The following is a 14,419-nucleotide window of genomic DNA, read 5'->3' on the forward strand; positions in this document are numbered from 1 at the left end:
TATGAGCCAATTTTTTAACCCCATTCTCTCTTAACTATATATCTGTACACACACACACATGCACACACACATGCGCACATACACACACAAACACACACACACACTCACATACACACAAACTACCTGATCAATCTATTCTTATGTGGTACTCTAGCAAAAATTTTTGTAATAGCAGTGGTTCTAGAAGAATAGGATCTTAGAGATAAAATTGTGAACTGGTTCTGAGGGGATTGGAGTGAGCTTTCTAATCTGATTATATTTACAGACATTATTGATTCTTTTTCAAGTTGTAAAGAAGGAACCAAGTCCATGATATGATATGAGAATATCACCATTGGAGATTCCTAACCAAACACATATAAGAGGAAAAGATCTGAGCTTCTAAGTTTAGGATAATTTTAAACATTTTATTAACTTTATTTTTATAGTGAAAGTATTTGGTTGCTTCTAAATTCACTTCACAAAGTGAGAAAAGGCAGAGCTCAAAGGTTTTATTTTCAGCTCAAGAGTCATATCTGATCTGACCATGTCTTTCACTGCTCTGGAAAAGGCATTTATGTCCTGCATACACACAAATGAAATGACTGAAAAACAAACTGGACTTTCAAACTGAGTGGCTAAATTACAATGCAAAGTGAATCTTCAACTTTAGAGTATCTGCCATTAAAGTGAGGGAAATGACTGAACAGTGGAACACAGAATGTTGGCTTAGGGATGTTTGAGAAGGCCATGATGAATCAGGGATATTACACTCTAAACTCTGATGAGTTTTCTTCCAGCAGAAGCTGTCTCTCCACTCCTTATGAAAAGATTAACCTGCATTGTCTAAGTCAACTGAACTATCCTCTCTGGAGGCACCTGCCATGCAAGACTGCTGAGTGTCCTTAAGACCCCCTCAAACACCACTACCACCCTTACGTTAGCTCTATAACTACACTCAAGACTCCGAAAGGCTCTGAAGATGAAATGCACCCTGGAACCTATGAAAAGGATCACTGAACACTAGAACGACTTGATTTTTATGACTTATATAGAAAAAATTTAAAGAATACACGTACGGTTTGATATTACCCATATGGGATACAGATGAAAGAAAAATACAAGCTGGCTTGAGATGAATTTATTGATCAGGGCACTCTGAGCAGGAATTCTGCATTTCATGTTGCAGTTTGGGGGACTAGAAAGTGCCCTAATAATTTTTTGATGGAATAAGCCATTAGCAAAATGTTTTCCATAGAAAAGAATTTGAGATGCCAGAACTCACTTAATTTACTATAGACGGGACACAAAAGCTTAGGGATATTGGGATCTTAGACTGAGATTCTCATTAAATATCTACACACCCACCCTGGGATGTCTACAGAATGTACCTTACATCACTGCTGTCAGGAATAAGTTTGTGTGAGGGGCCACAGCAGTCCCATGATCCATCTTTTGTGTAGGCCAGAACTTAAAACAATGATAACTGCTGCTGCTAAACTAGAAAATCTAAAGGCAATAAAAATAACTGGGTCTTTAAATTACAGGGGCCAAGTTACAGCTATGAATGGTCAAAAGCCAAGTGCACTTGGTCACCTCAATGGACAGTATATCAGTCAGAATATTCTGAAGCTCAGAGGCTTGAGCCTTGCCTGTCAGATCGTCCTGATTTTAGTAACAAAATAGATAGCAAGCATATTTAAATCTTATTTTACCTAAATAACAGGAAAGTTCTAATGCATGTGAATAAAACTTGAACTTAAATCATATGAATGTCAATGTCTCTACTCAGTTCTCAGACTTGACAAAAGGATGGAAAGACTCCTTAAGGAAGAATTACCATATAGTTCCAAAAAGTTTGTACTGTTAACCTTTTCTCTCAGCCTTTTTCAAAAGAACTTGCTAGGGTGACTGTACCTGTACATTGGAAAAATAAAAATATAATCAAGAGTTTTAGCTGACTACTGCACACTGGCTCTGGACTCACACTAATTTCAGAAGACCTAGATTATCAATAGTCCTGCTAGTTATCATAGGGCCTTATGAAGTTCAGATCAAAAGTAGAGTTTGGCTCAAATTTACATCACATTGGTGCTGGTGCATGTCCTACATAGTCTATGGTTATTTTCTCAAAAAGAATGAATGTCTGAAATATATATACTCAGTAGCTGGCATAATGCTCCAATGGGTTTTCTGAACTGTGGAATGAGAGAGCTATCATGGTGGAATTAATTATAATCACTTCCACCTAGACATTATACCTAGCCACATATAATGCTCAATTTCTGGAGGGATGGCAGAGATCAGTGGAGCCACCAAGGACTTGAAACATTCAGGGATGTTGTTTCTTGCCATTTTCCCACTAAACTCTCCTATCTGGTCTATGAAGAAGACAGATGGACCTTGGAGAATGACAATGGATTATCATAAACTTAACCAGGTGGTGACTCCAACTGTAGCTGCTGTAGCAGATGTGGTTTCATTGCTTGAACAAATTAGCATACCCCCTGGTACCTGCTCTGAAGCTATGAATACAAGAAATGCATTTTTTTCTATTTATGAGACAAAATAACACCATTAGCAGTTTACTTCTAAAAGGCAAGAATACAACAGCACTGTCCTACTTCTGGGGTATATCAACTCTCCAGTCTTATGTCAATTCAGTTCATGAGGAATTTGATTATCTTTCCTTCCTAAGACATCATTTTGACAAAATTTGGGGAATTGGATCTGGATAGCATGAAATGGCAACTGCTCTAGACTTGGCAAAATATTTACTTAAAAAGGTTGTATGGAAAAAAATAATAAAAAAAGGCCTTTTAGTTGTCTGATAATATGGGGCATGTTGAGATATCTCTGCTAAGGTAATTGATTGTCATGCATAGCCTCTCCCACAACTAAAAAGGAAGCATAACACTTAGTTGACCTGTTTGGACTGTGGAGGCAACATATATCTCATTTAGCTATTAATTTGACTCACTTACTCAATGACTCAAAGGAGCATCTAGTTTAGAGTGTGGCCTAGCACAAAAGAAAGGCCTGCAACATATCCAGGTTGCTGAGAAAGCTACTCTGCCACTAAGCTCTATGATTCAATAGTTCTGATGGTACTTGAAATGTCACTGGTGGGACCCTGTTGGGGAACTGTGACACATGACATTAATAAATCGAAACAAATCCATACCACTCTCTATGAATACCTATTCTCTTTGTGAGAAAGTGGTCATGGCTTGCTAATGAACACTTAATCAGGGGACACCATCTTATTATGGGCTGTGTGCTATTTGACCTAGCTAGCCACAGAGTTGTATATACCAGCACTACTCCTTAATCAAATAAAAGTGGTATATATGGGATCAGTCCTAAGCAGTCTCTGAAGGAACAAATTATTTATATGAAGAAGTGTATAAATAAATAACAAATTATTTATATGTAAGAAGTGTAAATATGAGTATGTTTCTGCTTCCTCCTACTGAAACATAATCATAAACTGAACATAAAATATTACAGGAGTTTCCCTGTGATCAGTTAATAGAAGAAGAAAAGACTTGGGATTCGTTTATATATGATTATCCATGATACCCAGGTACTACCTGAAATTAAACAACCTCAATATGACAGGTTTTCTGAGGCACCAACAAAGAATATATATAAAGGACAATCCTCCTAGCTGGGTGACTTCATGCTGTGTACCTAGTTTTGCCTTTTGCTTGGAATAAGAAATTACCAGACATGAAATCATTTATCTACTCAAGAGCTGCAGCCAACAATTTGGCTGTATGATCAGGTACTGAGATGAGACATGATTGGAAAACAGATGATAAGGAAGTCTAGAGAGAAAATTATTACTTTGCTTCTGTGTCCAAAAATGAGAAGATATTTGTGTCCTATGTAAATGTTCACAGAGAATTTATACAAGCAAACAACGATTTTAAGAATCAAGTAAATAAGGCAACTCATTCTGTGGATTACAGTCAGCCTTTTAGCTCATCTACCCTGTTATGGCCCAATGGGCCCATGAAAAAAAGTGGTCATTGTGGCAGGAGTGGATGGCATGCATATATCCAACAACCTGGATTTCCACTCTCCATGAATGACCTGGATACAGTCACAGCTGAGAACTAATTGGCCAATGACAGAGATCAACAGTCACCCATTCCCTGAGGTGATTAGCCAGCTACCTGCTGGCAGGTTAATTACATTTGACCATTATCATCATGCAAGAGTCAACATTTTGTTTTTACTGAAATGGGCACTTATTGTGGATACAGTTTTTTTTCCTTCTTGCAATTTGTGTTTTTGCCCAAATGACTGTGAGCTTACAGAAATCTTTATCCACTTTTATGGTCTTCTATCAGCATTCCCAAGGTCATGCAACTCACTTCACAGTAAATCAAATAATTAAGCAAAAATTAATGAAACTCATGGCAACTGAAGAACTTGGCTTGATAGAAAGATGGAATGGCCTTTTAAAAATTCAGACATTATGGCAACTAGATAGCAGTACATTTCAGGATTGGGGAAAGGTTTTCCAAAAGGCTATATTCAGAAAATGCTCTGAATAATCATTCAGTATATGACACTGCAATTTCTAGAGCCTGTATCAATCTTGACCAGTGATTTGCTGGCCTTGATTTAGGAGTTGAAAATGTGTATGTCTCCACTATTATCCACTACTCATTACACATAGCAAAAATATTGCTTACTGTCCCAGTGACCTCATATTCTGCTACACTAAAAGTCTTAATTCCAAAGCTAGAATGCTTTCCATCAGTACATGTAAAGTGATCCCATTGAACAGTGATTTCCATTGGGAATTTAAGGCCACACCCAATCATTTGGGAATCCTTATGCCTCTTATTCAGAAGTCAATAAAAGAGAATTACTTACTGGTCAGACCAATTAATTCAGACTACTAAAGGGGGGGATTGGAATGATTCTCTGCAGTAGAAGTAAAAAGGTATATATAAAATTCAGGGGATCCCTCACAGTACACTTATATCATTTTTTGTGATTAGAATTGATGAAGAATTATCACAACCCAGTCTAGGTAGGATCAGTAATGATCCAGACCATATCCTTCAGGAATAATGGTATCACCTACCAGTTAAAGAACTAGGGGATAGGGAGAGAAAAAGAACTTTAACTAGCTGACTCGCTTGCTTAGTACAAAGGAATTAAATAATGAACTATGGTACAAGACAAGTTGTAGAAAGTAGAATCATAGTCATGTAAAGTATTTATTTTGCATTGATATATGTATTGTTTATATATAATTATGCATATAATTATTTTTATTATTTTCTTATCCACTTATCATTATAACATAAAACATATGTTTGTAGATCACAATATTTGTGTTGTTAATTTTTTTGTGGTACTGGGGGTGGAACGCAGAGGCTTCTTACCTCCGGGCTATACTCCCAGACCTATTATTATATTTTATTTGGAAACAGGGTTTCCCTGAGTTGCTGAGAGCCTCACTAAGTAGCTGAGGCTGGCTTCGAACCTGTGTAATCCTCCTGTCTCAGCCTCCCAAGCAGGGGGATTACAAGTATGCTCCACCACACCCCACTGTGTTGTTAATTTTTCAATATAGTATTTAGGTTCCAATATAGTAGTTAGTAAATATGAGTAACTACCAACCCAGGCCTTTTTGTGGAAAGGGTTAGAACATTTTTAGTTATATGCAGAGTAGTTGTATCATGTTAGGTGAAAGTATGTCCTTGATATTGTCATTATTTTAACATTAAGTATGGCTCAAGGAGCTATGTTTGGATGCCAAGTTGACAAGGAAGAGACTTGTGATGGTTAATTTTATTCACAAACTTGGCTAGGCCAGAGTATACTATTTGGTCAAACATTGTTCTGGACATATCTTTAAAGATGCTTTGGGGATAAGATAAATATTTAAATCAGTGGACACTGCTAAGTTGATTACCTTCCAGAATGTGGGTAGAAAACATTGAGTCCGTTGAATGCATTAATAAAACAAAGTTTTACTTCTCTTAGGAAAAAAAATGCCTTTTTTCAGCAGACTGCTATATGTCTCAGCCTGCAGCTCTCCCTAAATAACCAGCCTGCAGGCTTACCCTGGAGATTTTGGATTTGTACCTACACAATCACGTGTGCCAATTCCTTAAAATAAATTTCTCTTTCTTTCTATATAAATGCATGTCCTGTTTGTTATATTTCTCTGGAATAACTGAACTACTACAGTACCCATCAGATAAGTCAGGCACATAAACAGAACGTTTCTTAGTCTCCTTCAACTATGCCTTTGAAATAGAAGTCACAGGCTGTACGTGTCCCTTTGTCTTTCCTTAGGTTTCAGGAAAAATCATAAAAATCATTTTGACAAATTTCACCTCTGGTTCACTAAATTCCAGAACCAACTGTGACTTTTAAGTAAGTATTTAACTTGGCCTGTGGAGTTCAACACCTTTTTTTGTCATTCTTTATTCTTAAAACTGTGTCTAAATTTATCTCACATGATATAATCTAATTCTTCTCTTTTGCCTCTAATACTTCTTTTGCTTTCTAATTAGAAATCAGAATCTTATTACCTCTCTGTAATTTTGCCTAGAATGCATTGGTCATTTATATGATTTTCATTGCATCTATAGGCCAGGTAATCTTTAATAACTCTAGATTAGTTTGTCTAAATATCTGTTATACATTTTACTCTGCTGTTACTTAGTAATGAAGGACATATAATGTCTAATATTGATCTTTCATATTCCAGCCTCAAATATTTACAAGATACTAACAAAAAAGTCAGAAATTTGTGTCACTTTTTAATTCCACTTCTCATGCTTTCTATATGCAATCCACTAATTTCTGTGGCTTTTACCTCCACAATATTTCTTCAGACTTTCTTATCCTTTATCCCTGGTCCATGGAAATATTTTAATATATTAAAATTTTCTCTCCATATTCCAAGTATTCAACTCTAATATAACATTTCCTTCAATATACCCTGTTTCCAAAAGCCCACTTTGGCCTTCTATAAATGTTTCCTTTCTATATCTATTTTTCCATTTTCAATTAATTAATCTTGAACCAAGACACCTCTCTGAGTCTTGACTCTTATAAAAAATAAATACTGTTCATTTGTGTATCAGAATTAACATTTCCATACTTTCTATATTCCCCAAAGTAAAAGATTAGCTTTACACTCTCACTATATTTAGATATGGTTACCTAGGCTCACCTTGATCTATTTATTTATTTTTACACATTTTATACTTTTGTTGGTGCATTAGAGTCTCACAATATAATGTAATTTATAGTGATCCTGACATACATGGGCACAGCTCTCCTTGAACCTTTAAGCTTCAGTATTTATAAGAAGTTTCTCCCAGACTACCTTTTATGGAAAAATCAAATCATTTTTAAGACTCCTATAACTGCTTCTTCGACTGTTAAAACTTTCTTAAATTCCCCTCTTCTGGATATAGTCACAGACTGCCCTGCAACACTCTGGTCAATAAATACCTCTAACACTTTTGGCAGAATATTAAAATAATTGCTAGCCCTTGAGGGCTGACCAAAATAAGGTGCTTTATAATTACTGTATACAAAAGAGTGAGACTGCCTGGCCTTAATATTAGCCTTAGAACCTACTGGGTGTTGGGCCATGGGGAAGTTATTTTTTGTGCGCCTAAGTTTCCTGATATGTAAAGTAGAGCAACTAGTAATAGTCACCATAGTGCTATTTTGAGGATTATATAAGTTTATATATGTAAAGTAATTAAAAGAGTGTCCAAAAGAATCACCCGAGAAAGCTTACCTACTAAAATTGCTTTCGGGGGACCTCTCTACTTCCGTTTATCCCCGCAAGGCTTGATATTGTCTCATGTTATGATGCATCCCCAGAGTATGTTGAATAAATAGATGCTTCAGAAGCTAGAGACTATATATGTCTCATTTTTAAACTTTCTGTTTTTAAGTAATTTAAATGTAAGAACTGCAGCTAATTACAATTCATCAGAAAGACAACACCATCTTCTAAATTAATCTTTGAGAAAAAAATGAGCAGTGTTTTCTTGATACAGAGATTTGATGCTCTGACAAAATCAAGTACTATACAAACATAGGCAGGCAATTATTGATATAGGTGTAAGCATGAAAGAATTAATGCATGAGTGGCGTATGCTCCTGTTTGCCTACCTTTGTGTATGATTGTAATGCAGTGTTTGTTTTGGGGGGGGACTTGTTCTTTTAAACAACTAATGATATAAAATTATAAATCTTTTGAAGATTAATTTCTATCTTATTCTACAGTGTGAACCCTTACTCTTGTTCAAATATTGCGAATCCATAGCATTCATTTAAAAATTAAAATTATTAATTTTAAAATCATTAGCTTCACCTTTTATACATTTATGATGTTTTTGTGTAGAGAATAAAGTAATATTTCTTATAAGCAAGATTGTAAATTGTCCCTTCTTGAAAGAATATCAATATTAGTATCTGCTCCTTTAAATAAATATATTAATACAAGACTCCACTAGGATACTTCAGGCTGCCTCTGTAACTTACTATATTAGGGTATGTATAGATTTAAATTAAAAAAATCATTCTCTAAAAGTGGAGTTTCCAATAATGGAAGCTATGGCAATTAATGTTTTTTAAATGTGATCTTTCTGCAGAAAAAGAGAAACTCAAATTGTAGGCTCAATAATAATAGTGAGCTAGCCATTAAGTTTAACAATTTTGACTTTTTTCTTAGCCTTGAATTCTCTATAACTGATACTAATAATTTACCTTTCTATAAGCTATCTCAAATTCTTTCCAGAAAGAGCAGGAATATTAATATATTCATATATGTTTATGCACATTCATATAACTTCTAGTATTGGTCTCCACGCCATCATAATTCTATTCCCAAATCCAGAAGCATCACCACAGAGTTAATTAAACTTTAATTAGTTTCCTTGTGGAAAGAAAATTTTGGCAACTGATATTTCATTTACATTAGAAATTTATCTTGCTTGAGAATCATGGGGTTCTTTGCTCCCTTACCAACCTAGAGTCAAGACCTGTAGAAATAATGTTTTTAAATGCTATTTAGACCACTTAAATTCGAGACCTGTTCTTTACCATTTAGGTGAACAATATATAAAATATAAAACATGTATATACATATAATATGTGTGTAAAAATATATGTGTGTGTGTGCATATATATATATATATATATATATATATATATATATATATATATATATTTGCCTATACATTTTAGTGGTGACCTTGGGTATATACCCATTTTCAACAAAATACTTACTGGAAAGTCTTATCCACTATACCTTTCAATAAACTTTTGGTACATTTCCACAAGGCAAATTTCAAATAATCTAGTACAAAGCTTTAGATCTGGAATTCTATGCTTCCTTCAACCTAATTATTAGGCTCATCAATCTTTTAGGATATTAGAATAAAATTCACATAATAAAAGTAAAGTAAAATATTTAAAATATCTATCTTTCTGAAAAAATATTTATTTAGTAGAATATGTAAGTTCTATTGATTCGAGTTATAAGCAAAATATTTAATGAAAAAGAATAAACAGTAAATCATAAGTGTGCTGAAGGAATTGTCATTGATCATTTTGCAGAAAAATTAAATTTCTATATACTTGCAATAAGATTTAAAAATTGCAAGCTACTGTTAAGATTGATTTTTACATATTTTGCCTTCAGTATGTTATTTGTTTGACCATAAGTAGCCTCAAAGTAACTGGCAAACATATAATGGAGAAATTATAAAGTATAAGCAAATCTAATCACACACTTTAGAATTAAGTTCAGATGGTATATCATGTGTTAAAACAAAAGGAGAATGACTCTATACTTATTTAAGAACATCAATATCAATTTAGCATATGTCTGGTGATTTTTTTTCGTGATCTCTTTGGTAAACAGTTTTAGATTAGCTGTGAACAATAATGTGTTATAACTATGCATTTAATGACATGTGTATTTTAATTTTATGTTTTCAACTAAGTGTCAAATATGGAAACAAAATATATAAAATTAAAATAATCAGGCAGACTTGAAGTAAAAAGGGATTAAATGATATTCCAAAGCTTACCAGGGCCATTGAGTCAGAAGAGAAACCAGGTCTCTCGGCTTTCAACTCCAGTGGTCTAGTCACTGGTTTTTCAACTCCTGTGCAAAAAATCCATACACAAATACAACTCATATTCCCCCTTCCTATCAAGTGGTTGTCAAAAGAAACGCCATTACCTTTCCCACATATTGAGGCTCGGAGCCCATGTATTCTTCCAGCACAAAAAATTGATTCCATACCCAGCCACGTTTAACTCGTTGGTAGTGTGATCGTCGCCCTGGCAGATGGATAACATTTTCTCTTGGTTCTGTGGTTAAAGTCTGTTGTGGCTGTGGTTGAAGTGGTGTTAGGAGACCTCCATCAAACAGGATCCAGAGAAGCAGGGATAAGCAGTTCCTTGTAAGCATTGGCAAAGGCTTTCCTACAGCAGAGTAATACAAACTCCAGTACTTAATGTCAAATTGTGGAATCCAGGTTTGAGGTGTCTGTGGGCTTCTCCACTTAGCTTTTGTTTTATTGCAGAGTTGATAATTCAGGCATTAATCTCTTTGAGGCTTCTGCTTTATTATATTCCATCTAAAGGTGCCTGTAAAACAGATTAACAAAGATACATTAAATTAGCAAAGCATAATTCATCAAAACTATCATTACACCTATAAGTAGTTAAAGACACAGGGAAGAAAACCTTTATTGTTCCCTGTGCTAAATGGTCATCATTCTTAGAACTTGGATAAATTAAAGTTTTTTACATATTTGAAAAGTTATCATTTAAAATGAACCAAAATGTGTACAATTAACAAAAGGAATATATGTTTAAATGTAATAATAATTTTATGGAGACAACACAAATCATTGTTTTCTGTTTGTTTGTTTGTTTGTTTGTTTGTTTGTTGCAGGTCTAGAAATGGAACCCAGGGGCATTCTACCTCCAAGCTACATCCTTGCCCTATTTTTTATTCTTTATTTTGAAACAGGGTCTCACTAAGTTTCGGAGAACATCCCTAAGTAGCTGAGGCTGTCCATGAATCGTGATCCTCTGGTCTCAGCCTCCTGAATCCTGGGATTACAAATGTGTGCCACCATGTCCAGCTAAATCATTGCTTTAAAAATAAGTTAGATTTAAATATTTTGGTCTCAATGCTCTTGAAATTTTGACATTGTGGGGTAAATCATGTTTTGTTTCTGGGAACTATTTTCTACATTTCAAAAGTTTTAACAAAACCTCTTTATTCTACTCTGCAGATGATAGTCTATCCTCTCCCATACCTAGTTATGATAACCAAATCTTCAAAAATGGAAAATGCTTCCTGGAAAGAACAAAATAGTCAATGACTGAGAACCAAAGATTTAAAAGAGATGAAATAAAAAAAAAAGACATTCACATAAAAAATTAAAGTTGTTGAAAAGAGAGAACTGAAAGAATGAGATCATCTTGGAAATAAGTTAAATAACTAACTGTAAAAATAAATAATCTTACTAATGTGCAATGATTGAACATGTCAGAGGTTTTAAGGCTTTTAAAGCTTTAAGTTTATAAAAATGATTTTCTAGCCTTGGCTTGCTAGAACTACTGGATCTGTGGGAATTGATTTGCAGATGATGTGGAAGCACAAAGTCAACAAGTATTTCTACCAGTTAGACAATACTCTGCATTTAAGTAAAATGGGCTTTGAACTTTTTATTATTTAAAACTTACTTATAGGATTAAAATGCCTGATCACATTCATTAAAATTGTAATCTGAGGAAAAGTTTTAAAGTTATGAATTGGTAAGTGGCACTGCCTAGGGTACACTATATAACTATTGAATGTAGCTGGCATAGTGTGCCTGTCTGGAATGTGCCACATGTACTTGGGAGGCTGAAACAGGAGGACTGCAGACTCGTAGCAGCCTCAGCACTTCTCAATTTAGTGAAACCATAAAGCAAAATTAAAAAAAAATTAAAACTAGGGCTGGGGGTATACCTCAAAGATACAATGCCCCTGGATTCAATCCCCAGTAAAACACACACACACACACACACACACACACACACACACACACACACACTATATATATATATATATATATGTATGTATATATGTATGTATATATATACACATATATATACACACATACACACATATGTGTATATATATATATATATATATATATATATATATGAAATAGACACAGGCCTTTCCCATCTAAAATCACAAACAGAAAACAGTGAAATGAATAATTTAGGGTAAATGATGTCAATACTGTGAGAAAAAGCAGAAGCATCTCCTGATGCTTAAATTTAGTTTGGCAAACCTTGTGACACATTGAGAACTTAACGATTAGAAGCAGGCCTGTGCTTTATAAGCAGGAACGTGGATAATGAGGGCTTAGCTATGGTGGTTTCATGCATTTGGCACTGGGGATACACTGCCCTGGGAGGATTCCAAATGGCCAAAACTTAGGATTCCAGAAAAGATATGTAATGCAAGGTCAAAAATGATGGATGCCGGAAAAGATACGTAATGTATTCAAAACAAGACAAATGAAAGCAAAATCAGTAATTATTTAGTTAGATACCTATGAAGCAAAGTATTTTGTTAACCAGTCACCTGCAATTCAATCCAATTGTTATTGAATTATGTATTATATAATAAAAATGTATAAAGTATTTTTCCAAATATCCTAATTTAAATATTTAATATGGGAGCAATTCACCATATTTGAGATAAGAACCAAGGGGGCCAGTCTAGAAACTATACATTGAAAGTGTTCTATAAACGTACTCCTAAAAATATAAATTATATTTTGTCAAGTTCTAAAGGAGTATTCTTGTTCAGTATTATAATACCTAAATATTATATGTTTTGTTATATCTTTTAATTATTACAAAATAATTTTCATAAAATGTTAACTTAGACCAATTATACAATATTTCAGCTAATAGATATATGTGAACATTTTATCAAAATTTGGCAATTTGGGATTGAAAATATGCTCTATTTTTCTCTTTTTGGTGGTACTGGGGTTCCTGAAAACCCTTCTATCTACACTCCCAGACCTATTTTATATCTTTTTATTTGGAAATAGAGTCTCTTAAGCCAACACGGCTTCGAACTTGTGCGATCCTCCTGTCTCCACCTCCCAAGTGCGGGGATTACAAGTGTGCACCACCACGCCTGGCTTGAAAATATGCTCTATTTTTAAATTACACCATTTAATGTTTATTTTAATTTCAAAACAGTATAAATTAGTATATAATATATTACTATTAGTTTTCATATTTATTGCTTACACACATGACAATATATATATATATATATATATATATATATATATATATATATATATTTTGTGTGTGTGTGTGTGTGTGTGTGTGTGTGTGGTACTGGGGGTAGAATATAGAGGCTTTTCTACCTCCGGGCTATACTCCCAGACCTATTTTATACTTTATTTGGAAACAGGGTCTCACTAAGTTTATGAGAGCCTCACTAAGTAGCTGAGGCTGGCTTCGAACCTGCGTGATTCCTCCTGTCTCAGCCTTCCAAGTGCTGGGATTACAAGCATGCAACACCACACCCCACAACATGACAATATTTTAGATTAGATTACATAAACATAAGTTAATTTCAACTACTGGTTTATTTTTATTGTTCCAACTGGGAAATTAATATTTCTTAGGCAGCTCTCATGACTTGTATTATTTTCTATTGAAAAGCACTAATACAGATAGACAATGTAATTTAAATAAAAACGGTGACCTCATGTCATTTTTAACATTCAAAATTGAATACCTGGCATGACCTATATCATCTCTGTGGTAACAACTCATAAGAAGATCAGAGAACTTTCACATATACTTTGTAAAAGATAAGGATTTTTAACAGGGTGTAGTGGCGCAATCTTGTAATCCCAGCATTCAGGAGACTGAGACTGGAGGATCTTGGTTCACAGCCAGCCTCAGCTACTTAGTGAGGCCCTCTACAACGTAGTGAGACCCTGTTTCAAAATAAAGAATGAAAAAATAGGGCAGGGGCTGTAGCTTCGAGGTAGAATGCCCCTGGGTTCCATCCCCAGACCCAAACAAAAAATATATATATATTTTTAGCATAGTGGGCACAATTTCCTCATCTGTTTTCAAGTATAAATTTCTGACAGTAACATCTAAAGCATACTAATATCTGGAACTATACATTGGCCCTGTGTTTCTTCTCATATTTATGTGAATCCCAATCCAGGTATACACTGTTCAATTGAGCACAAATCATGGGAAGAAAATACAGAGTCAACTGTACCTGGTCTGATGTATTCTGATATGTGTAATTAGGTTGTGTATCTCCCTTCCTGTTCCATGAAATCTCTCTCCTTCACTTTTTTTTGGGAAT

The 14,419-nt window shown here is 34.4% G+C and overlaps 1 protein-coding gene across 1 annotated transcript in view; it reads right to left on the bottom strand.

The window, feature by feature from the left end:
- The window catches only part of CDH12 (cadherin 12), a gene marked incomplete at both ends in the record, with an annotated part of 310,223 nt that extends 299,761 nt beyond the window's left edge, over nt 1-10,462 (bottom strand). Inside the window, 4 exon segments of the mRNA XM_080711266.1 lie at nt 10,077-10,145; nt 10,151-10,179; nt 10,182-10,213; nt 10,215-10,462. Coding sequence (XP_080567392.1) covers nt 10,077-10,145; nt 10,151-10,179; nt 10,182-10,213; nt 10,215-10,462 — 378 coding nt within the window.
- Between the last annotated feature and the right edge of the window lie 3,957 nt (nt 10,463-14,419).

Source organism: Muscardinus avellanarius (assembly GCF_963383645.1).
Source record: "Muscardinus avellanarius genome assembly, chromosome: 1".
Taxonomy (NCBI): Eukaryota; Metazoa; Chordata; class Mammalia; order Rodentia; family Gliridae; genus Muscardinus; species Muscardinus avellanarius.